The following is a 22011-nucleotide window of genomic DNA, read 5'->3' as shown; positions in this document are numbered from 1 at the left end:
TTCATTCCCTCTAATGCTGGGATATGCTTGATGTGAGGTGGCCAGGAGGTTTTATGGGAAGACTCCAGCATTGACATGTCACAGTACAAGTCCTGGAGGCAGATACCTTTGCATTTCCCCCAGGTTCTCTCCTAGGGAACAGAAGGCCCTCCAAGGCCTCTCCAGCCTCAGAGGTCCACTCACTTTCTGGCTTTCCAGGCATGTGCTCTGACAATCAGCCTAGCTGGTGGGCCTGTCCACCCTTCTCACAGCACTACCCTAACCTGCAGATACAGAGAGCTAGGGGATAGGAGGGGAGAAGACCAAGACTCTGTAGCCCAGCAATGGGAGTAATCTTCGATCCAAGACTGTTTATGCATTTTGAGGAGCGACTGTTTAATGCATCTTGTTTCACTGACGCATGAGGGTGGAAATCAGACCTCCGCCTGCCCAGGAGGCTATGGAAACCCAGCCTCCCATTACTAGGAGGCACTCTAACCCCTTTTCCATGGTTTCCTAGGTTTAACATACTCGAGAGACAGTGAGAGCAGCACATACCACATGCTGGACCCAGTATTGACCCCTGGAGGACACCACTAGTGACTGGCCTCCAGTTAGGCTTGGTGCTGCCGATTACAGCTCTTTGAGCCCAGCAGTTCAGCTAATTTTCACTCCTCTGTCTCAAGGAGCCTTTCCAAGAGGTGAATATTTTGGTGTGCTGGGTGGCTGGCATGATGAGGAGATTGAGAGTTGTGTCACAATGCAGAGGTGTGCATGCAGGAGGACAGGTTCAAATGAAGATACACGGACAAAATTATCAGGAGCAGGTGAGTTATTCCAGCACACTGCTCTGCCCCAAGTGACAGGTAAGGGTGTCCTATAACACAGGGTGTCCTGTGGCTTACCCGGTCTCTGCAGCCCAGATACCTTTCTCTTCCTACTGTTCTGTCTGTGAGGTGCGGGTCTATCAGCAACTTGGGAAGCTGTTGTTTTTTCCAGAATTTCCTCCATCACCTATATTGTTCCCCCAGAGGGATAGCGAAGCATGGTGAAGTGGCTCAATGCACATGCTGAAATGCTGGGTGCAGAGCATAGTGCTCTGCCCGCCGAAGAGCTGAGCAGCCCTTCGCTCCACAGTGCTGGGCTCCTGCAGACAGGTCTGGAGGTTGAGCCTCATTTCCATTGTTCATTTCCAAATGTTCAGCCTCATCCTCAGGACTAGCGCCCACCAAGGGCTGTACCCACAGTGTACCAGGTGCTGAACAGGTGCAAAAGAAGTGCTTACAGTTGAAATCATCTGTTCTCCCATGGTGCTCCCAGCATATTCCCCTCACGTGCACCCTGAATTTATTGCTTGTCAAGCAGGACCTTCAGTAGGACTGTGGGATGAAGAAAGCTATTCCGAGACAGTGTGTTGTGAACATATTTTTCAGTTTGAGGTTTCCCTGTTTGTGGCAGAACTTATCTTGTGTACCAGCTGTAGAGCACAGGGATGGGAGACATCTGAATTGACAAGCTATACTTTGAAGAGAAAAATGCAGAATTTAAACTAAGCAAGAATATGCTCACTTTGGACTTGGCAAGGCAGTTTTTTACCCTTACCTTCAAAATGCCCTGGAAACTAAAAATGCAAACCTTAACCCTTTCCTGAGACTTCTATTCTATATAAGATAACATGATTACTTGTGATGGGACAAAGGCATTTACCACCACCTCCTTCCTCCACAAACACTACTTGTTTATGTCTGTGACAGACCAGATCAGGAACCCTTTAGGAGTACAGATGTTTCTAGTCGTGGCAACTGTTCAGGGTCTAGCATGATGGGGTATGAGTCTGTGAATACTATCGCAAGGGGTAATAGTGCAAGTGGTTCAAGGGGAATTTGAAATATAACAGCCTTTTTCCTTTACTACTAGAGTCAGTGCAAATATTTCCACTGGTTTCAGTGAGGTAGGACTGAGTCTGAGCCAGACGGGGTCTGAATCCAGGAAATCGAAGCAGGATGCACTGTTCTTTCTCTGTGCTTCACTCTTGCCTCTAAATGCTTGTTGCTAGTGACAATAGCATATTTGATGGGCATTGTTCTTACATTTACAGCTTGGGAGCTCAAGCAAATCTGTATGGCACTCATGTCAACGTTCAAGAACACCAGATCAGTCCTAGAATTTTCCCCCGACAAGCTTCCAGGGCTGCAAATTTCTCACCTCTAGGTTGCTCTCCTTTTCTGCTCCATATATTTCACTGTAATTCTTGCCAACGGCATCATCCTTTATGCAGCAAAACAGAACTGAATCCCACGTTCTCTTTCTTGGCCATGTTGTCCACCACTAACATCAGTCTATCTCTGTCCTCAGTACACATTGTGCTGGGTATATTCTGGTTTAACTGCAGGGAAATCAATGCAATGTTTTACTCGTCTCTTTTTCATTCACTCACCATTGCTCATGGAGTTGTCTGTGCTCCTGTCAATGGCCTTTGGTAGCTTTGTGGCAAACCATGACCTCCTGCAATACAGGTGAATTTTAGCCACTTGCAGGATGACCATGATGGGGCTGTTGTTCATGCCCTCAATGTCTCAGGAGGGAAAGTGCCTGCAAGTTTTGGACTGAATACTTAGAAGACTGCCCTGGAAAAGCATAAGTAAGAGGGAAAACTGCAAAAACTGGGAAGTGGAGTTTTATTTTTAAGATTAACCAACAATAGCTTCAGCCCCTTATTGTGGTCCCACCCCAGCATGCATTGGTATAGCAGGGAGCCCTTCTGGGGGGCTCTTCCCTTATGCTGAGTCGTAAACCCAGCTTGGCGGGACACGAGGGGAAAGGTGAATATGAAGGACACTCTGCCCATGGTGGGCAGGGTGGACTGGCAGACAAGTGCTCCAGGCTGAGGGAGGCACTATGAGACCACGGGAGAGCACTGGAGGGGCGGCGGGGTGAGGGTTGGCTGAATGGTGGGATCTCACTGATGAGGGAGAAGCTGGGAGCCGGTGCACTGCGTGAAGGGGGTGATGGGGCAATGACATCTTCGGAGAGCTCAGAGGTGTGACTGAGAGCACAGCCTGCATGCACACAAAAATGTATGTGTGAGAGTAGATTTGTGATCTTCAGTCTAAAGAAGGTTTCTAGGGGGAAGTCTGGATGAATCGCCACCTCATCATTGTGGAGCAAAGACACAGAGCAGAAAAGCAGAAAGGAGAATTCTGCCAAACCCAGGCATTGCTCAGATGGGTCACAGGGATTTGTACATCTACTCTGACAGCAGGTCACCGCTAGCATCTACAAGGCGAGGTCTCAGTAAAGACAGTTTTTTTCAAAAATGGCCGGGTTGGAATTTGTTCTGAAACCTACGTTGCTGTCCCTGCTGCTATCTCAGTGCTCTGAGCAGTCACTGCTTTATACTTTCAACAATCCTGTACGTCAGGTCTCCAGCCATTTTGCATTTAAGCCAGTTCTGCAGCTCCAGTTTGCCTAAGCAACAGTCACCGCTTTCAACCCTCAGATTCCTCCTCTCCCTTCACAGCTGCATAGTTTGAAGCACAAGGAGATGGTGGCTCTTACTTTTCTCCCTCAAATAGACTTGCAGATTATTCTTACAGCAAATTTCTTGTTTCCTAAGCAAGGTGCTTCACCAGTATCCTGCAACAGTGACATGAACGGATTTAAATACATGTAGTTTAAATACAGTGCTAAAACATGGATCTTTCGCAGTTCTCTCCAATTCTTTGTTACATCTGTGTTACTATTCGGTAGCCACCCAGAAATCAACCTCTTTGGGAGCTCTTATGCCTTGTTGTCAAGCGTTACTGTAACCTCTCTTTCGTTTTTAAATGGGATTTCATGAGAGAATGAGCCTGCTCCTTCCTAGTCTTGCCCATGTCCATGACATTGCACCTGTGAGCCTGCAGGGAGCAACAACACAGTGAACAGTGTGGTACCTGTGTACCACCTTCACCATACCTTGGAGGCCAGCAGGAGTGAGGAAACCCATCGCCCCCCCAGGGTACAAGAAGAGATCTCCTCCTCCAGGCCAAGCTGGTGAAAGGATGGTCTGGAAGTACGCAGGGCATGTTCCCATGATCCCTTTAACAGACGTGTGGGGCAGTAAACTCTAGCAAGAAAATAGGAACAGTTGGGACAACAATATCTTCTTACCAGCAAAGCTGTTTGAATAATGGGTGTCTAACAAAAGCTTAGTGTTCTTCCAGTGGTCTTTGCCTGTGAAATCTCAGGAGTATCCGCTGCCGAATCTGCTTGGTTTTCACGCTGTACACAATGGGGTTCATCACTGGGGGCACCAGCACATAGACATCAGCCATAAGGACATGCACAAGGGGAGAGGCATGTTTCCCAAACCGGTGGATCATGGAAATGCCGATCATGGGAATGTAGAAGATCAGGACAGCACAGATGTGGGAGACACAGGTGTTCAGGGCCTTGAGGCGTTCATCTCGGGATGCGATGCCCAGCACCGTGCCAATGATCAGAATGTAGGAGAGGACAATGAGCACAGAGTCCAGGCCCATGGTGGAGACAACAACAAATAGCCCAAGGATGCTGTTGATCCTTCTGTCAGAGCAGGACAGCTTCATGACATCCTGGTGCAGGCAGAAGGAGTGGGAGAGGATGTTGGGAAGGCAGAACTGCAGCCGACGGAGGAGAATGGGAGTAGGCATTACCATAAAAACACTCCTTGCAGCAAATGCCAGCCCAATCCTGAGGACAGTCGAGTCCGTCAGGATGGAGGTGTACCTGAGGGGCTGCTGGATGGCCACAAAGCGATCGAAGGCCATGGCCAGCAGCACGGCTGACTCCATGAGGGAGAACGTGTGGATGAAGTACAGCTGGGCAATGCAGGCATTGACATTCACCTCCCGGGATTTGAGGAGGAAGATGCTCAGCATCGTGGGCATAGTGGACACTGAGAGGCCCAGGTCAGAGAGGGCCAACATACTCAGGAAATAGTACATGGGCTGGTGGAGGCTCGGGTCTGCGTGGACAATGAGGAGGATGGTGCAGTTCCCCATCACTGCTACCACATACATGGTACACAGTGGGATGGTGAGCCAGGACTGGACTTTTTCCAGCCCAGGGATGCCCGTCAGAAGGAATACGGCTGGGCTGTCCACAGTGAGGTTGGAAAGCATCACGATACAGTGCTGGTGCTATCAGCTCTGTGCCCTAGGGCTAAAAGCAGTGTTGTTATTTGAAAGCAGCATGGATGACAAAAGATCCTGTCTGTGCCTAAGCAAAAAGCCCTCCTGAGGTGTCAAAGGAGCTCAAGAGGAGTGGACATACGAGTATCCATTGATAGCCTGGAGAGGACTCGAGAATGTCCTTGCACATGCCAAATCTTGCAAACTGCATTTTCATCTTCACTGCTGGCTCACAACCTGGCTGAGACTCCCCTTCAAAGTTCCCATCCTGGCCTTACCAAGAGCCGTGCTGGGCTGTACCAGCAGGCAATGGACTCTGCCTGCACCTGCTGCACAGTCACAGAAACTGGCACTTGGACTTCAACGAAGGCCATGAGCACACTTGCAGTGTCAGTCCCCAGAGATGAGGACAGGCTAGGACACTTTCTATGATGCATGGGATTACAGCATGGCTAGCGGCCAGCCGTGGATTTCAGAGATGGCTCAGGAAAACTTGGTCTAAAGGAAAAGAGACTTGGAGATTCTGAAATAAGAGACTGGAAAGGTAAACAGAGGGACTTTTTTTTCAGTATTGTCTTTGGGGAAGAACTGCCTGCTGCGTTGCCTGCCCTGCCCAGGTACCTTGGTGCCTGGGTTCCCAGAGACTCCGCTGAGGATGGAAACGTGACAGCATTGATCGAGTCTGGCTGCAACTAACCTGTATTCAAAGATCATGTAGGGCCTTCTGGAGATGGAGTAGCAAGCATGAGTACTGGGAGCTTGCACCAAATCCATACCAGCACCTTATCACTAAACTAACACCAGATTTAGCCTAGACAAACAAGTCAAGTGTCGGGCCTTCTGATCGTAACTCATAACCCCTTCATGGTCAGCCCATGGACGCACTTTATGAGAGAGGGGGATCGTTAAATAGACAAGAGCAGGAAACTCATCTCCTTTACCCCTCATCTTCATCTACTTGCCTTCAGCTTTTACCACCACTATTTTCTCCTCTTGATTCCCCCTCCACCACAATACACTCAAACTCATCCTGAGGGACCTTCCTTTCCCAGATCTCCTGTTTGAGGAGGCAAAGAAGAGAGGCAGAGAAATGTAAGTTGGGAAGTAGGCTTCAGAGTGCAGATACATGGCAAGACTCTCTTCTTATACTCCTCAATTTCACAGTCAAATCTGGAGGCAAACCAGTCAAGGCAATAGCATTGCTCCAGACCTGTCCAGATACTGAGATGGGAAACTGAGCCACTGTTTAATATCAGGATGTGCTCCCAGCTGAGACCATCCCAAAGGCTGGCAGCATGGGAAGAGGAGGAGGAGAGAGCAGTCCTGCAGTCCTGCAGTCCTGCAAAGCATTGCTGCAAGGAAGAGGCTTTCAGGCAGCCCAAGGCAGAGAAGCCTGTCTGAGAAAAAGAATGATGAGACCTATCTGGGAAGCTCTTCCCTGTGTCCTCAGAAGCGGTGGCTCCTGAGGGCAGATGGGAGACCCTGCAAACACATTGCTGGGCATCACCAGCCAGGGGAGGGGTGACAGAAAGGGGGAAGGGAGTCTCAGTCCATGGAGAGGGAGAGACACTTGAGGTGAGGCAGATTTGTGTTTCATCCTAAAGCAGAACCAAACTAAACTTGACTGAAAGCAGCCCGGAGCCACTGCTCTCACCAATGAGCCCAAACAGGAGCTGACCATGTCTAGGTTAGCCCCCTATGGCAGATCTGGCTCCCTGGGTCTGTAGTGACACAGCTCTCCACAGCCGTGAGAGACCCTGGCATCTTGCCTCCATGGAAACCAGTGGGCATGAGGTCATGGTCCAGTCCTCCCCATCCCCAATCAAGATGCACACTCACCACAGCCATGCGTGAGGAAGGCTCAGACCTGAGCCTCTCTGCCTGCTGGGTTTCCATGCCCAGCTCAGGTGCCTCCCAGACTCACTCCACCCACCTCTGTGCCTATGTAGGATCTTGGCAACACTCTCCTGGGGTCCCCAGCCAGTGGGGAAAAGTGTCTGCCACCAAACACTTCTGCATTTTAACCCTGTGAGTGCTCAAAAGCAGGCATGCCTCCATTGGCAGTGGATGCCAGTGCATGCTGGAGCAGAGTCTGTCCCCCACATCTGCGTTGCTCCTCCAGTGCAGTGAGGCTCCAACTCCATGCCCTGACTTCAGTGCGAGCCCATCCAAGCCCCGCAATGGCACCTTCTCCAGGGTGATGACCACACACTTGCCCTCCGCAGGCCTCGCTCCCCACAATTCCCCTCTTGAAAACCTCTGACTGGAAATGTTGGTGGCACCAGAGAATTCTTCTAGGATGGAGATGGAGCTTCTTGGACAGCCTGTGCACTGCTCATTGCCGCTTAGGGAAGAAACCCTTGGGGCATTGTAGATCAGTCCCTGGAAAGGTCAGCCCAGAACGCACAATGGCACACAACAGGAGGAACTGTTAAGAAAGGAGGAAAGAGCAAAATCATTTTGCCAACGTATGAATCTGGCATTTGAAATGCTATATGCGTTTTTGTTTATCTCAGCTCAAAAAGAGATGTAGTAGAAATAAGAAAGATAGAAAATGATCCGAGTCATGGAACATTTTCCATACACAGAGTGAATAGATGAGAATTCACTGTCTTGGAAAAGGAATAGCTCAGGAGAGAAATAAATTCACAAGAAACTGTGGAACTCATTGCTGCTGAATGCTGCAAGTGCCAGGAGCATAAACAGGTTAAAAAAAAAAAAGCATTAGAAAAGCTTACTATGAGTGGAGCTGTCGGTGGCTATTAAATAAGATGGCCTGGATACCATCTGCCATTCAGAAGGTCCCTAAATGGGTTACAGGTTTGTTGGTTTTATTGGTATCTTAATGTAAGCAGTTGTCGGGAAACTGTCTCTATGCTGGTTGGCCAGAGCCAAAATTTTGGACTGGAAAAAAACACCAAAGCACTAGATGTTCTATGTGCTGTTCAGGCTCATTTTCTGCACAGCTTTATCTCACTTAATACTGAGTTATGATGTCTCATATCGTAGCCTAGCCAGCAGGCTGTCCTATTTTTTGAATGAAGATTTCTTTCAAGTGTGATTCATGTACTGCAGATGCAGGACATAGTGAACCAGAACACTTCAGCCCTTCTAAAGCTGAAGTGATCCCGAGATGGCCAAATAAAAGAAAAATCAGGAAAATTAAACAGGTGATAAGGGTTTTTGGATAAAATTTATGGTGCCTATTACCAGGCTTCATCTGCCATGCCTTGAAGCCAGTGTCACTCCAGTCTTCCAAAAGGGCAAGAAGGGGGAGCCAGGAAACTACAGGCCTGTCAGCCTCACCTCCATCCCTGGAAAGGTGATGGAACAGCTCCTCCTGAAGGTCATCTCTAAGCTTGTGGAGGACAAGAAGGTGATCAAGAGTAGTCAACATGGATTCACCAAAGGGAAATCATGCTTGCCCAATCTGATAGTCTTCTCTGCTGGAATGACTGGCTGGGTAGAGGAGGGGAGAGGAGTGGATGTTGTCTCCTTCGACTTCAGCAAGGCTTTTGACACTGTCTTCTACAACATTCTCATAGGCAAGCTGAGGAAGTATGGCTTAGCTGAGCAAGCAGTGAGATAGATTGAGAACGGACTGTACAGCAGAGCTCACAGAATCACAGAATCACAGAATGGTTTAGGTTGGAAGGGACCTCTGGAGATCATCTAGTCCAAGCCCCCTGCTCAAGCAGGGTCCTCTAGAGCATATTTCTCAGGATCACATCCAGACGGGTTTTGAATATCTCCAGCGAAGGAGGCTCCACTACCTCTCAGAGAGTTATGACCTGTGGTACAGCATCTAGTTGGAGGCCTGTAGCTAGCAGTGTCCCCCAGGGGTCAGTCCTGGGTCCAGGATTGTTTAACTTATTCATTAATGACTTGGTTGAAGGGATAGAGTGCTTCCTCAGCAAGTTTGCTGATGATCCCAAACTGGGGGGAGTGGCTGACACACCAGAAGGCTGTGCTGCCATTTAGAAGGACCTGGACAGGCTGGAGAGGTGGGCAGAGAGAAACCTCCTGAAGTTCAACCAAGGCAAGTGCAGGGTCCTGCATCTAGGCAGGAATAATCCCCTGCACCAGGACAGCCTGGCAACAGACCTACTGGAAAGCAGCTCTGCAAAGAAGGACCTGGTGAACAACAAGTGAAGCATGAGCCAGCAATGTGCCCTTGTGGCCAAGAAGGCTAATGGTCTCCTGGGGTGCATTAGGCAGAGTGTTGCCAGCAGGTGGAGGGAGGTGATCCTGCCCCTCTCCTCAGCCCTGGTGAGGCCTCCCCTGGAGTACTGGGTCCAGTTCTGGGCTCCCCAGTACAAGAGAGACATGGCCCTACTGGAGAGAGTCCAGCGGAGGGCTACAAAGAGGATGAGGGGACTGGAGCATCTCTCCTCTGAGGAAAGGCTGAGGGAGCTGGGCCTGTTTAGCCTGGAGAAGAGAAGGCTGAGGGGGGATGTGATCAATGTGTACAAGTATCTGAAGGGGGGGTGTCGAGAGGATGGGGCCAGACTCTTCTCCGTGGTGCCCAGGACAAGAGGCAACGGGCACAAACTAAAACACAGGAAGGTCCATCTGAACCTGAGGAAAAATGTTTTTGCTGTGAGGGTGACTGAGTACTGGCACAGGTTGCCCAGAGTGGTTGTGGAGTCTCCTTTGCTGGAGATATTCAAAACCCGTCTGGACGTGATCCTGGGCAATATGGTCTAGAGGATCCTGGTGGAGCAGGGGGATTGTACTAGATGATCTCCAGAGGTCCCTTCCAACCTTCAGCATTCTGTGATTCTGTGTAAATGTGATTTTCTGGTGGCAGGAGAGTGGATCCAAAAGCAGCACTGCAGCAGGAGATTAGCATGAATTAGGGGTCAAGTTGATCCTGGTGTCATTGAATCACCCACTAGGTGCAGGCAAATCTAGCTTCCCAAATTCTCTCGAAAATCTAACCCACATCACTGTCAGAAACAGGCTCTTAAAGCACTACAGTATCTTGCCTACAATCCTGCTCAGATCATACATCTCAACAGACAGAATCAAGAGCTAACTACTAAATTGGGAAGGGCATGAAATTTTTCAATAAAAAGCAAACAGCAAATCTCAATGAAATTTTATGCAGAAATAGAAATATGGCCAAATGTGATGATTTTGATGACAACCTCTTGCTTTAGGAACTTATCAATTCACATAATCTGTAGGTCATGCCCCCAGGTAGACTTCTCCTATAATATAAAAACTCCTGTTAAAATCCCATGAAATATTTAGGTCTAGGTGTGCTGATCAGCACAGCACAGCTGGATCATCTGGTCCGTGTGCTGCATCCTCCAAAGATGGGCCAGACTTCCCACTCTGCCAAACCCAGAGTGGAGCAAGTAACTCAGGACGCAGTAGGCACTTTGCCCTTGCATCTATAGACAGCGCGTCCATAGTGCAGCTGGGATAATGGGGCCTGTTCAGGAGGGACGTGCCTGGAGAAGCTTCATGAGAGGCCCACATCATTCTGGGGTCTGCCTGATAAGAAGCCGCAGCTGAACGTGGAGCGGCAGCAGATGACACCTGGACTTTAGAGCCTCTTGCGAGAAAACGCAATGAGCACCCGGTCACGAATCTGCTTGGTTTTGACACCATACACTATAGGATTCATCATGGGAGGTAAGAGAACGTACAAATTGGCCATCAGGATGTGTATGTGAGGGGCAACGTGGTGACTGAACCTGTGTATTATTGATGAGAGAACCACAGGGGTGTAAAAGACCAGGATGGCGCAGATGTGGGAGAAGCAGGTGCCGAGTGCCTTCAGTCTCTCCTCCCTGGACGCCAGGCTCAGCACAGTTCTCAGGATCATGAGGTAGGAGTGCCCAATGGACAGTAAATCCAACCCTACGATAAAGACAGCCACAAAGATGCCATAGATGTTACTGAACCTGGTGTCAGCACAGGCCAGCTTCACCACTGCCATATGTTCACAGTAGCAATGGGAGATGATGTGGGAGCGGCAGTACGGCAGGCGGTGGAGGAGGAGGGGCAGGGGCAACATGAGTCCGGATGCCCTGGCCAGACCCAACAGCCCAATCTTGACCGTCAGGGAGTTGGTCAGGATGGAGCTGTATCGTAGGGGGTTACACACAGCAATGTACCTGTCAAAAGCCATGGCCAGCAGCACTGCCGACTCCATGATGGAGAAAGAGTGAAGGAAAAACATCTGCACAAGACAGGCACGGAAGGTGATCTCCTGGGCATTGAACCAGAAGATGCTCAGCATCTTGGGCATGGTGGTCAGGGACAGCACCAAGTCAGTGACAGCCAGCATGGAAAGGAAATAAAACATCGGCTTGTGGAGAGAGGGCTCTGTCTTTGTCACATACAAGAGGATGCTGTTCCCAAGAAGGGCTACGGCAAACACTGTGCTGAACGGGATGGAAATCCAGTGGTGCATAGCTTCCAGCCCAGGGATGCCAGTCAGGAAAAACACAGGTGGGGTGGTGTTGCTGGAAGCAGGGAAGTTGCCGTGGAGAGGCATCCTTTGCAAGCTTCACCTTAAAGTCTTTCTTTTCAATGAAACCTAATAGAAAGATTCATTAGACTTTGCAGAACATACATAGGCTGTGCCACTTTCACTGCAAATCCCTTCGAATGTGTGAAGTCGAGTTGTTGCACTGCTTCTTATTAAATCATGATAAGGACAGTCTGTGGAGTATATCAAAAACAAAGGGAAGTGCTATAAAATATGAAGTGTGACCACCATTGTTGAGGTGTGAATTTCCGCAGTGCTTTCTAATTTAGAAGAGAAAATATGATATGTTCTAACAGCAGTGATGTGAACTCTCCAAACATCAGACACAACTGGGCTATACAGCTGGAACTAAGATGCAACGTACCATCAGAAGGGAATTTCCCAGAGGTGCCAGAAATGTTCCTTTAGTTCCACTTCTCTAATTAGAAGGTGGACATGGTTCTAGAAAAGATGCACTTGTTCAACCCCGTGTTTCTGAGGCTGCCCCAGGAGTCACTGACTGGATTCTCTAGCATGGCTAAGGCAGAAAGTGAGACGATACGATGAGAAAAGTGCCTTCTGTCCTTAAAGGCTGTGCATGTGTTCTTGTGGATTGATGTCCACCTCTCTGCGTTTGGCTCTCACAGCCTGCTCGGCATCCCGTGTCCTTCCCCTCAGGAGACCTAACAGTTGTAACTGTTACCGCTTTGAAGCCCAGAGCTTTGAACTGGCTTAGAGCTCATGCCCATGCCCACTGCTGTGGCAACTGAGCATGTGTGCGAAGCAATAAACTAGGCAGCCCATTTCTGGCTGCAGCTCTGTTTATTTTTAATGAGCTCCACCTGGAGGTTTCATTTCTGAGCCTCATCGAGCCACAGTGTTTTGAGTATCAGCTGAGCCTGTAACTTTGCGTGTGCTGCCCAAGATTTTCCCCTGGTGCAGAGGGGGAGCCATGATGTGCCTTCCTGGTGTCTCTGCAAGGAGTTGGAGGAAAGGGCTGGATCTTCTTCAGGCCACCAGTGTTACCAGGGCTTCCTAAGGACTTCTTCCCTAAGGATAGGTGTGAGGGTTGCTTGTGAGGGTCCAAATGTAAAATAAGAGAAATAGAAGGGATCACCAAGTAGGGCACACCAACAGTTCCTGCTGCTCCTGAAGGGGTCTGAGAGCCTTGATGCTGCCCCAGGATGCTCCACTATAGACCTGGGAGGATGAGGGGCAGCAGCAGGCCCCACAGGCATTGGATCTGCCATCCAGCTCCCTCCATGGACAGAAAGGCAAGGGAGTCCTGCAGCTGGGGGGACCTCAGGTGGTGGAGAACAGGTGTGAAGAGGGAAGAGGGAGGGTGCAGCCAGAAGCACAAAAGGAAGCTCTGGAGAAACTGGGAGAGGGTCAGCGTGCCGGTGCGCTGAATGCACCCAGGCACTGACATCTCCCCTTGCTGCAGAAGGGGCATGAGTCAGGGGACCTCATGGAGCATCCTGTGACTACACCCATGGCCACCCCTCCTTGGGGGAGCTTCCAGGCAATGTCACTCCGTTGGTGGTGGAGACGGGAGGGTGCCGGCAGCAGTGGCCTGAAAAGGAGCTCTCTGGAGCCAGGCGACTTCCCAGGGCAGGAAAGGAACATGGGTTCAAAATGCCTCTCATTTCCTGGAGCAAATAGGGAAGGATGCAGCAGGTGGGGTCCAAGCAGCATGAGGACCACGCAGCCCTGACAGCCTCATCCCAGCATGTCTCTGACACTGGTCTTCCAGGACCCCTGCAGCACACCTTGGGGGCATTCTGCCAGCTGCATATAGAGGTGCAGCCGCAGCTGGAGACCGGTTACCAGCGTAGCTGGGCTTCTGGTTTGACTCAGCACGAGTTTTCTTATGTCCTAGAAAGATAAGCTGCCTGCGAGCTCCTACCTACAGCCAGCAACCAGCAGGAAAGGCTGAAGGTTGGTGCTTTTCTCCTACCTTGAGCTTAGAAGCTTCTGGGGGAAGAAGGAGAACTAACAAGATCCTGGCAAAAATCGGGCCACTTCTTTAGCTGTCTAAGTGCAGATCCTTTTATGTCAGTCTGCATATACTCTACAGACCCTTGAGACTGACATGCAAGAACCCAACACGCGTTCCCAGATTAAACTACAAATAAAACCATATATCAGAGGAATTCAAGCTTGGTTTTTTCATCACACTGCGGATCAGGACTTGGTTCATACTCTCTCTTTCCTCTGCTCTCGCTCGCTCTGTTCCCTGCCCCAAACAGCGCAGCAATGCTCATGCCAACTGATTCCCGGAGAGGACTCACCAGATTTCCGAACAAGCTGTGAGTATGTGGCAGACCTCAGTCCCTCCAGCCTGCTGAGCAGACTCCAAAGGCTGACCTGCAGCTGCAGAGTTTATAGCTCAGTTGTCTCCAGGGGAAAGATTTCACAAACTGGCAGGGAATCGCCATGTAATTGTCACCCTCCCATGTTCAGCTGCAGAAGACCAGCATTAACTCTTGCCTTTCGGAGCTGGAGAAAAATACTAACGGTCCCTTGTGGCAGAACATGGAGGTAGGACGGTGATTTACGTTCCCTCTGAGCTGTTTCCCTTCACCAATGAATGACTGATCCCTAATGCAGATGACTTTTCCCGTCTCCTTTTACAAAACCCAAGCAATTCATTACTGCCACCAACTCTGGGAGGCCCATCCAACCATCCCCGGTGCCCGGTACTCCTCAGAATTTCTTCTCTAGCTCTACGAGAGGTCTCATCCTGGCTGGGTGGGCCACCTTCTGCCTCGCTAAGTGCTGTACAGTCACAGCACTGCAACCGAGGTGCAGAGACACCGGCTATGGGAAAGGCTACAATAATTGCAAAGTGGTGTGCAGTGGCCAAGATGCTTTGCTGTTTCTTCTCTGCATTGGCCACAGTGAGCCTCCCCCCCATCCAAGTCTCCTCATTCCTGATTGTACTGTGAACACGACGAGAAGCCTCACAGGGGAAATGAAATCACCTTTCAGATCAGGTGGTTCAAATCAGGTACCTTAGCTTGCAATGAATGGGAGTCTATCCATTGCACTATATGATGGGATCACCTACGGAGCACCAGGCTGCCTGGCAGGCCCACCTCTGGCTTACAGGACCACGTGCTGGGGGGAGTCCTGGTGTGAGAGTGCAGCTGGAAGGGTTTTCTGAAGAGGTTCCTTTGAATGCGTGTTGCCCCCCTCCACGCGCTCCCCAACCACAGGGCCCTGTGGTCTGGCCTCTAGCCCCTTGCGGTGAGGTGTCCCCAGTGCAGCTAGCCTGTTGATCAGATCACACTTTGGAGTAGGAGAGAAGCTGCTGCTCAGCTGCGCAGGCCATGAGGCATGGCCCCATGCACCATTTGTGAGACCAGGTAGGGCAGAACAGAGAGATGGATCCCATCACCCCCAACATCACTGTTCTGTGCTCCTGGAAGGGTCACAGAGATCACAAATCCAGGCAAGCCCCTTGTGCCAGAACAGAAGCAGGTAAAAAGGGGCTGGATGTCCAAACTCACCAGTGAACCGTGTGTTGAGAAACATGAACGTAGAGAGCTTAGCTGGTGGAAGTATGATGCTGAAAGCATAGCAGGCCCGTGTGGAGGCCTACCAGGAGCAGCACATAAAAGTAGGGTGGACAAAGAAGGAGACCAAGGAAGTGAAGAGCTTCTGTCACAGACAAAACAGTCCCAACTCAGGGAATTTCACTTAATTAAATTTATTGACAGTTAACAAACTTTTAATTATTGATTCGAGTATTCAACTTCTCCCATAATATAAAAACTCTTGTTAAAAGCCCATGAAATATTTGGGTGTTCATCTCCATGGCTTTTAACCACCCTAATTTCCTGGTTCAATAAAAATACAATAATATTTTGTTGCCATGGAGGAAGTGGGATGGACTAGCGTGCCTGCACGTTGCCCCACGTGCCATGCCCTTCCCCAACAGCTCCGATCTCAGCCCTTCCTCCTTCATTCTGGCCAGCATTCCTGGGCTGGAGGCTGCCCACTTCTGGATGGCGATCCCCCTGTGCTCCATATACATTGTGGCCATCGCAGGCAACTGTGCGGTGCTGTTCATCGTGAAGACGGAGCCGAGCCTGCACGCTCCCATGTACTTCTTCCTCTGCATGCTGGCGGCCATTGACCTGGCCTTGTCCACGTCCACAGTGCCACGCGTCCTCTCCTTCTACTGGTTCAACACCAGGGAGATCAGCTTTGGCGCCTGCCTCCTCCAGATGTTCCTCATCCACACCCTGTCGGCCATCGAGTCCACCGTCCTCCTGGCCATGGCTGTGGACCGGTACGTGGCCATCTGCCACCCGCTGAGACATGCCGCCATCCTCACCAATGCCCTGACGGTGAAAATAGGCCTGGCAGCCATGGCCAGGGCAGTCCTCTTCTTCCTGCCCCTACCTTTGCTCCTCCTGCCCCTTCCCTTCTGCAGCTCACGGGTCCTGTCACACTCCTTCTGCCTGCACCAGGACGTGATGAACCTGGCCTGCGCCAACACCACCCCCAGCCTGGTCTATGGTCTCACCGCCATCCTGCTGGTCATGGGGCTGGACGGCCTCCTCATCTGCATCTCCTACGTCCTGATCCTCAGGGCCGTCTTGCGCCTGGCATCGTGGAAGGAGAGGCTCAAGGCGTTCAGCACCTGTGTTGCCCATATCTGCGTGGTCCTGGCCTTCTATGTGCCCCTGATCGGGCTGTCCGTGGTGCACAGGTTTGGGAGAGGCCTGGCTCCGCTGGTTCGTGTTGCCATGGGGAACGTCTACATCCTGGTGCCTGCTGTGCTCAACCCCATCATCTATGGGGTGAGGACCAAACAGATACATGCCTAGGAGGACCCTGAGTTTAATTGAGATTTCAATTGCAATGTTAGAATTGCTCATTGAAATTCACCCACGTACTGACTTTTCTTCACTTGGATTGGTAGCTTTGGGGACAGGGATTGTGTTCCTATCATGTTGTCTTAGCCCTTGGCAGGCTCTCAAGTCACTATCGCAAAACAAATAACAATAATTTATGACTGGAAATCAGAGAGCAAATATACTTTGGGAAGAAATGCTAGTATTGTATTAAAAGGCCACACGTGTTAGACAGTTGGGTAGCTTTATGGACACCATCAGAATCCTTCAAGAGTTACCATGTAGCTGTGGACTTGCTCGTTTCTATGCAGTGCATCTCAGGTAGTCGCAGGGATGGACAGATGGTGCAAAACACTTTCATCTAATATTAATTTTTTTCAGTGTGTCTACTTTTTTGCAGTTGTTCACTGATTACAATTTAGAAAGTGATTTTGGAAGGAATTTTTCTAGAAGGGTGCACAAATTCTAGATAAATATCACTGAATGCTCATGGAAAGCCTATTTGTGGAAGCAGAAATTTGCAGCAGAAATCTGATGTTGACCTGTGTTTCCTGAATTAGGAACCAGTTAGCTCAGAATCCACTCAGCAAAAAGCAAAACAGTATTTTTAAATATCAACTCAGGATATTTGTGGGGAGAAGTTCAGAAATTCAGGAAATCCATCTTCTGATAGCATAGAGAGAAGCAGAAAACATCTGTGAAATGATCCTCTTCCTCCTTAAGCATTCTCATAGCTTGTCCTTTGCTCACGGCATTGACCTCCCATGTTATTCAGCATCGTGACACAGGCCCCGGGCCCTGTCTTGCATTCTTCGTAGGTATTTCTGCATGGCTGCTATTGCCATTTGCAAATAAGGCAGCACTGTGTGTGCCTCTTCCCACGGTTAGGAGGGGACATCCCTTTTACAGCTGGGGACCTGAAACTTGGTGTCACACAAAGAGAGGCTGGCCTCAAGTGGTCCTCATGCACAGATCTGCCAGTTGTTCCCCAGCACGTATGCGGTTTGGCCTTAGTGCCTGCCTCAGCCAGCACTGAGAGCTTTGCCAAACGCTAAGCCCAAGGCTGCTCTTCTTCCCCATTACACCCAGCCCTCCAGTCCGTCGCTCCAGGCTCCAGCCACAGCTCAGCAGGGTGTTTGGGATTTTTGTGCATGAGGGCTCTCAGTGCAGCTGGGAAGGGGAGGCTGCAGCTACAGACATACTAGTAAAATCTGCCAGGCTTTGCTCCTGTGCCACATAAATTTGTTAGATACTGTGAACAGCAGTCTCCTTTTTAAGAGCCCAGATTTGTTTGTATGTAAACTGTGTAGCAGAACACGTTTCTTTTCCTGAGTCTTGGTAGAAATAAGGGAAGCAGATGCACTAATTCAACAGAAATATCATGGGTTTCATTGGCTTTGGTTCTCTATTTGCAGCACTGATCTAGCACATGAATAAATAACTCAGGCAATAGAAATCATAGTATCAGAAGCATCACCACCAAAAAGACAGCTAAAAAAGCCAGAAGATACGCAACTAAGTGCATGAATGAGAATCCCTGTGGCCCCAAACCTCAGATCATAACCTTTCCTATGCTTGAGCAGAAGTAGCAAAGAAGCTCTTCAGGAACAAAAAGCTCAAAAGTCCACAGCAGCCCAGAGATGGCCTGTGAGTGTTGATCAGCTCAAACAGAGGCAGAGTTTCCTCAGAAATCACAGAGGGTCCAAAGAACCACCATGATCTCCCCAGCAGGGGAGTGGGGAGAAGGGTGTAGCTCTTTGGATAATGTCTTCTTGTGCAGAATGTTTTCTGCTTTGCTTCCAGCACTATTCAGGTGTCATGAGCTGAATGGACATCCCCCAGTTAAACAGCTTCATCAAGCTTTCCCGCCTCTGCTTGACCTTCACCCCATAGCCAATGGGGTTCAGCATGGTGGGTAAGGACCAGGTAGAGGTTGGCCCTGGTGATGTGGACATGGCAGGTGAAGTTGTGCCTCCCTCCACTCCCAAGAAAGCAGGATGTTGGAAATGGCAATGGCACAGATATGGGTTGTGCAGGTGCCGAAGGCTTTGGTGCTTGCCTCCTTGGAGAAAAGGCCCTCCATGGGCTGGAAGATCAGGGCAGAGGAGATAGCGATGCAGAGGATTTTGAAGTCCCCTATCAGCAGGACAACCAGCAGCCCAAGGACAGCATTAACCAGGATGCTGACATAAACCAGCTTCACCACGGACATGTGGTCACAGTGCGTGTGAGGGATGATATTGGTGCAGCAGCCACCAGGCACGGAAGGGGAAAGGAAGCCCAGCACCACTCCCCTGAGGAAGTTGCCAAGGCCAACAGCAGTGACGAGAGGGCTGGTGGGGACAGTGGTGCAACTCCAGGCGTAACAGACAGCCAGGTACCTACCGGTCCAGGGCCATGAGCATGAGGACACCAGACTCTGTGCCGGTGACTGTGTGGACGAAGAGCATCTGGACTAGGCAGGCATCAAAGTCAATCTCCTTCAGCCTCAGCCAGAAGCTGCACAAGGCCTTGGGCAGGCCAAGATGCTCATCACTGTCTGTGCTGGAGAGTGCGCAGGGGAAAGAGCACACGGACTTGTGCAGAGTCTCCTCTGCTTGAATGAGATGCAGCAGACCGCAGTTGCCCATAATGGCAGTGAGGTCCATGGAGCAGAACAGGAGTTCATCCATACGTGAGACCCCGTCAGCCTCAAGCCCTGCCAGAGGAAAGACTGGGCAGCTCAATGGGAAGGAGGCAATCTCTGCAGAGATCCCATAGCAACAGACCTAGAGCTGCTGGCACAAGAAGGGTCAGAACAGGGTCCACCATCTCTCCCCGCAGAGAGGATCAGTGCATTGAACCTCTCTGCTCTTTCCTACTGGCTGTCACCACAAAGACTTCAGGATCTTCCTTGGCCCCTCTTTCCTCCACCCACTTTGGTTGAACTGTCCAGCAGGGTCAATAGCTCTGTGGTGAGGATCTGCAGACCAACAGACAGCACAGCCTCTTACAACTCATTTCTTCAGCACACGAGAAAAGAAGAAATGCAGCCAGTGGAGCTCAGGCAGGAACGTTACTTACATTCGGTTCACCATTGGCACAATGACGTCAAAGCTGAATACTCTGAAAATTTTCCAGCTCTGCATTGGCTGACCTCCAGATTTAGCACCCTTTTCAGTCTGCCAAGTAGGCTTCATTCCTGTCTGTAGGAAATAATCATTTAAAACATAACCATTTTTAGCACATGTGTACTATTATCTCACAATCATGGGGTCATTGACTTGAAAAGTTTCAGGAGAAGAGATAGGAGGCATTTAAAGTGGAGTGTCTACTTGCTGCACAGTTCTGTGTCCTAGCTTAGGTTTTGTGGCCCCCTCGTGCGGCTGGGATGTGCATGTCCCAGAACAGTGTTTCAGGAGCTGTGTGGTTGCTGAAAGGACCATTTTCACTTAACCATTTCTAACAACACAAGACTCTCCATCTTCTTTATCTCTGCTCCAGGATTCACACTCACAGCCTTGTTGACAGAGTTGTCAGTGATGAAATGGTTGAGGCAGCTCTGAGGACTGGGCCCAAGTCCAGTTTTTGCTGATCAGCACAGCACAGCTGGATCATCTGGTCCGTGTGCTGCATCCTCCAAAGATGGGCCAGACTTCCCACTCTGCCAAACCCAGAGTGGAGCAAGTAACTCAGGACGCAGTAGGCACTTTGCCCTTGCATCTATAGACAGCGCGTCCATAGTGCAGCAGGGATAATGGGGCCTGTTCAGGAGGGACGTGCCTGGAGAAGCTTCATGAGAGGCCCACATCATTCTGGGGTCTGCCTGATAAGAAGCTGCAGCTGAACGTGGAGCGGCAGCAGATGACACCTGGACTTTAGAGCCTCTTGCGAGAAAACGCAATGAGCACCCGGTCACGAATCTGCTTGGTTTTGACACCATATAGGTGTTTCTTCGCATATCAAAGAAAAAAAAAAAGGCAAACAAACACTCAGCAAAACACATTTGCTCCCCCTTCCCCAGGTTCAAATTCAGTGGAACACCTCTCTCTCCACCCTTGCTAGTCTCATCTCCCCATGTTTTTGCAATAAGTTTCGCTCAGTTTCTCCTGAGCTCTTCAATGAGGCGGCGTATGCTGCAAGAGGCTGGGTCAGGGCATGAGGGTTTCTATCTGCTGCTCCTTACTTCTTACTCATTTTCCTCAGCTGCTCTGCGTTTCATACCCAGAGCTTTGCCCTCGTGTGGGTCACCTGTGGAAGGGATGGGATGCAAGGAAAACAAATACAGCCCAGTAGGGTAAAAAGCTTTTAACCGCCCTGAACTTAAAATATTTCATTGATTTAAACTTTGCATCAGAATTTGGGGGGAAGAGGGCAGTCTGCTTGTCTGTAGCTAAAATGCCAGCAGATGCCATGAGGCTCCATGAACTTATCTTCTGGGTTTCTCCTCTTCTCCTCATCTTCCAGTCTCTGCAGATTTCTACTAGTTTTGGTTACTCTCTTTTGAAGGGCCAATAGGCCAAGGGGAGCACACCCACATGTCATTGCTGTTTATATCACATTTGTACCTGCCAGATGGAACCAGAAAAAAATTATCTATAGGTCTCACCCCAGATGTGCGCCTTAGCTGAACGGCTTCCTGCCCTCCTACTCTGGCATTCCTTTCCCTAAATTCCCTAATGATCATCTGTGGTTCCTAGATGACCTTCACCCTCAGGGATTTCCAGGACAGAGAATAACTAAGTTAGGTCCAGTGAATTACCACTAATTTACAAAGCATTCACTAAAACTCATGAATGCTTCAAGATCCTCAAATGAAAGATGGGATTTATATGCAGTCCTATGAATCTATGCTGCTATTTCTTGCCCCGTAAGGTGTGCAACGATGCTGGCTTCAAACTCAGTGAGAGCTTTATATAGACAGGATTAAGCCTTCCAGAGGATACGTATGCCACTGCATGCTTACCAGGAGAACTGGCAGCCATGCCCGGTGGGGAATTTGTCCACGCAAAAAGAAATCTCCCCTCTTTGTGGACCCACTCTCTCAAAGACCTGTTTGACACCCTGCTATTTTTAATGCTGAGATAGGATGAGACAGGCATAACCCAAGCAGCGGGAAGAGGAGCGCATTTGTTTACAAACCATTGCTATACATGGCTATTCCCTAGGCCAGGCAGCAGTTTCTTCTCTATGATGATTATAAACTCTGAAGTCCCAGCTGTGAGTGATTAGGGTGAACAGGTTGCTTAAGACGTATAAATGTTTCCATGCAAGTCTTTTTCACAGATTGAGGAGCTGTGTAGTTGTGTGAGAGAGAAACAGTGTATGAAGGTGATGTAGATACAGCCAGGGTCACATCCAAAGCATCCAGGTGAGCTGGGTGGATATTTTTTTCATTTAACTTGGGGCTATGGCAGTACTTTTAAATGTAGCGGCTAGCTTTGAGCCAAGTTCAAATCTTGGTCAAATTGAGGTGACTATAAAAAGATCTATCCAGAAAGTAACTGTGCAGATCTGCCAATACATCTAAGTGGACTTTGTCTCTTACTAG

General features: G+C 49.7%; 3 protein-coding genes and 1 pseudogene across 3 annotated transcripts; 1 reads left to right on the top strand and 3 right to left on the bottom strand.

Annotated features, from left to right (window-relative positions):
• Window positions 1–4169: 4169 nt before the first annotated feature.
• Window positions 4170–5123, bottom strand: LOC104141521 (olfactory receptor 51L1). The gene has a single exon (XM_009670860.2). It carries the CDS (start codon window positions 5121–5123, stop codon window positions 4170–4172), a length of 954 nt encoding a protein of 317 aa, XP_009669155.2.
• Window positions 5124–10686: 5563 nt separating this feature from the next.
• On the bottom strand, window positions 10687–11559 carry LOC104141523 (olfactory receptor 52K1-like). The gene has a single exon (XM_009670861.2). It carries the CDS (start codon window positions 11557–11559, stop codon window positions 10687–10689), a length of 873 nt encoding a protein of 290 aa, XP_009669156.2.
• Window positions 11560–15494: 3935 nt separating this feature from the next.
• On the top strand, window positions 15495–16454 carry LOC104141524 (olfactory receptor 51E2-like). The gene has a single exon (XM_009670862.2). The coding sequence runs from the start codon at window positions 15543–15545 to the stop codon at window positions 16452–16454; it is 912 nt and encodes a 303-aa protein (XP_009669157.1). The 5' UTR covers window positions 15495–15542.
• Window positions 16455–18286: 1832 nt separating this feature from the next.
• On the bottom strand, window positions 18287–19153 carry LOC104141525 (olfactory receptor 52N4-like; annotated as a pseudogene).
• Window positions 19154–22011: the final 2858 nt, after the last annotated feature.

Source organism: Struthio camelus, chromosome 1, assembly GCF_040807025.1.
Source record: "Struthio camelus isolate bStrCam1 chromosome 1, bStrCam1.hap1, whole genome shotgun sequence".
Lineage (NCBI taxonomy): Eukaryota > Metazoa > Chordata > Aves > Struthioniformes > Struthionidae > Struthio > Struthio camelus.
This window is presented reverse-complemented; position numbering and strand designations above follow the sequence as displayed.

Coding starts and splice junctions, on each gene's coding strand:
- LOC104141521 (XM_009670860.2), bottom strand. CDS start 5,123: ATGCTTTCCAACCTCACTGTGGACAGCCCAGCCGTATTCCTTCTGACG.
- LOC104141523 (XM_009670861.2), bottom strand. CDS start 11,559: ATGCACCACTGGATTTCCATCCCGTTCAGCACAGTGTTTGCCGTAGCC.
- LOC104141524 (XM_009670862.2), top strand. CDS start 15,543: ATGCCCTTCCCCAACAGCTCCGATCTCAGCCCTTCCTCCTTCATTCTG.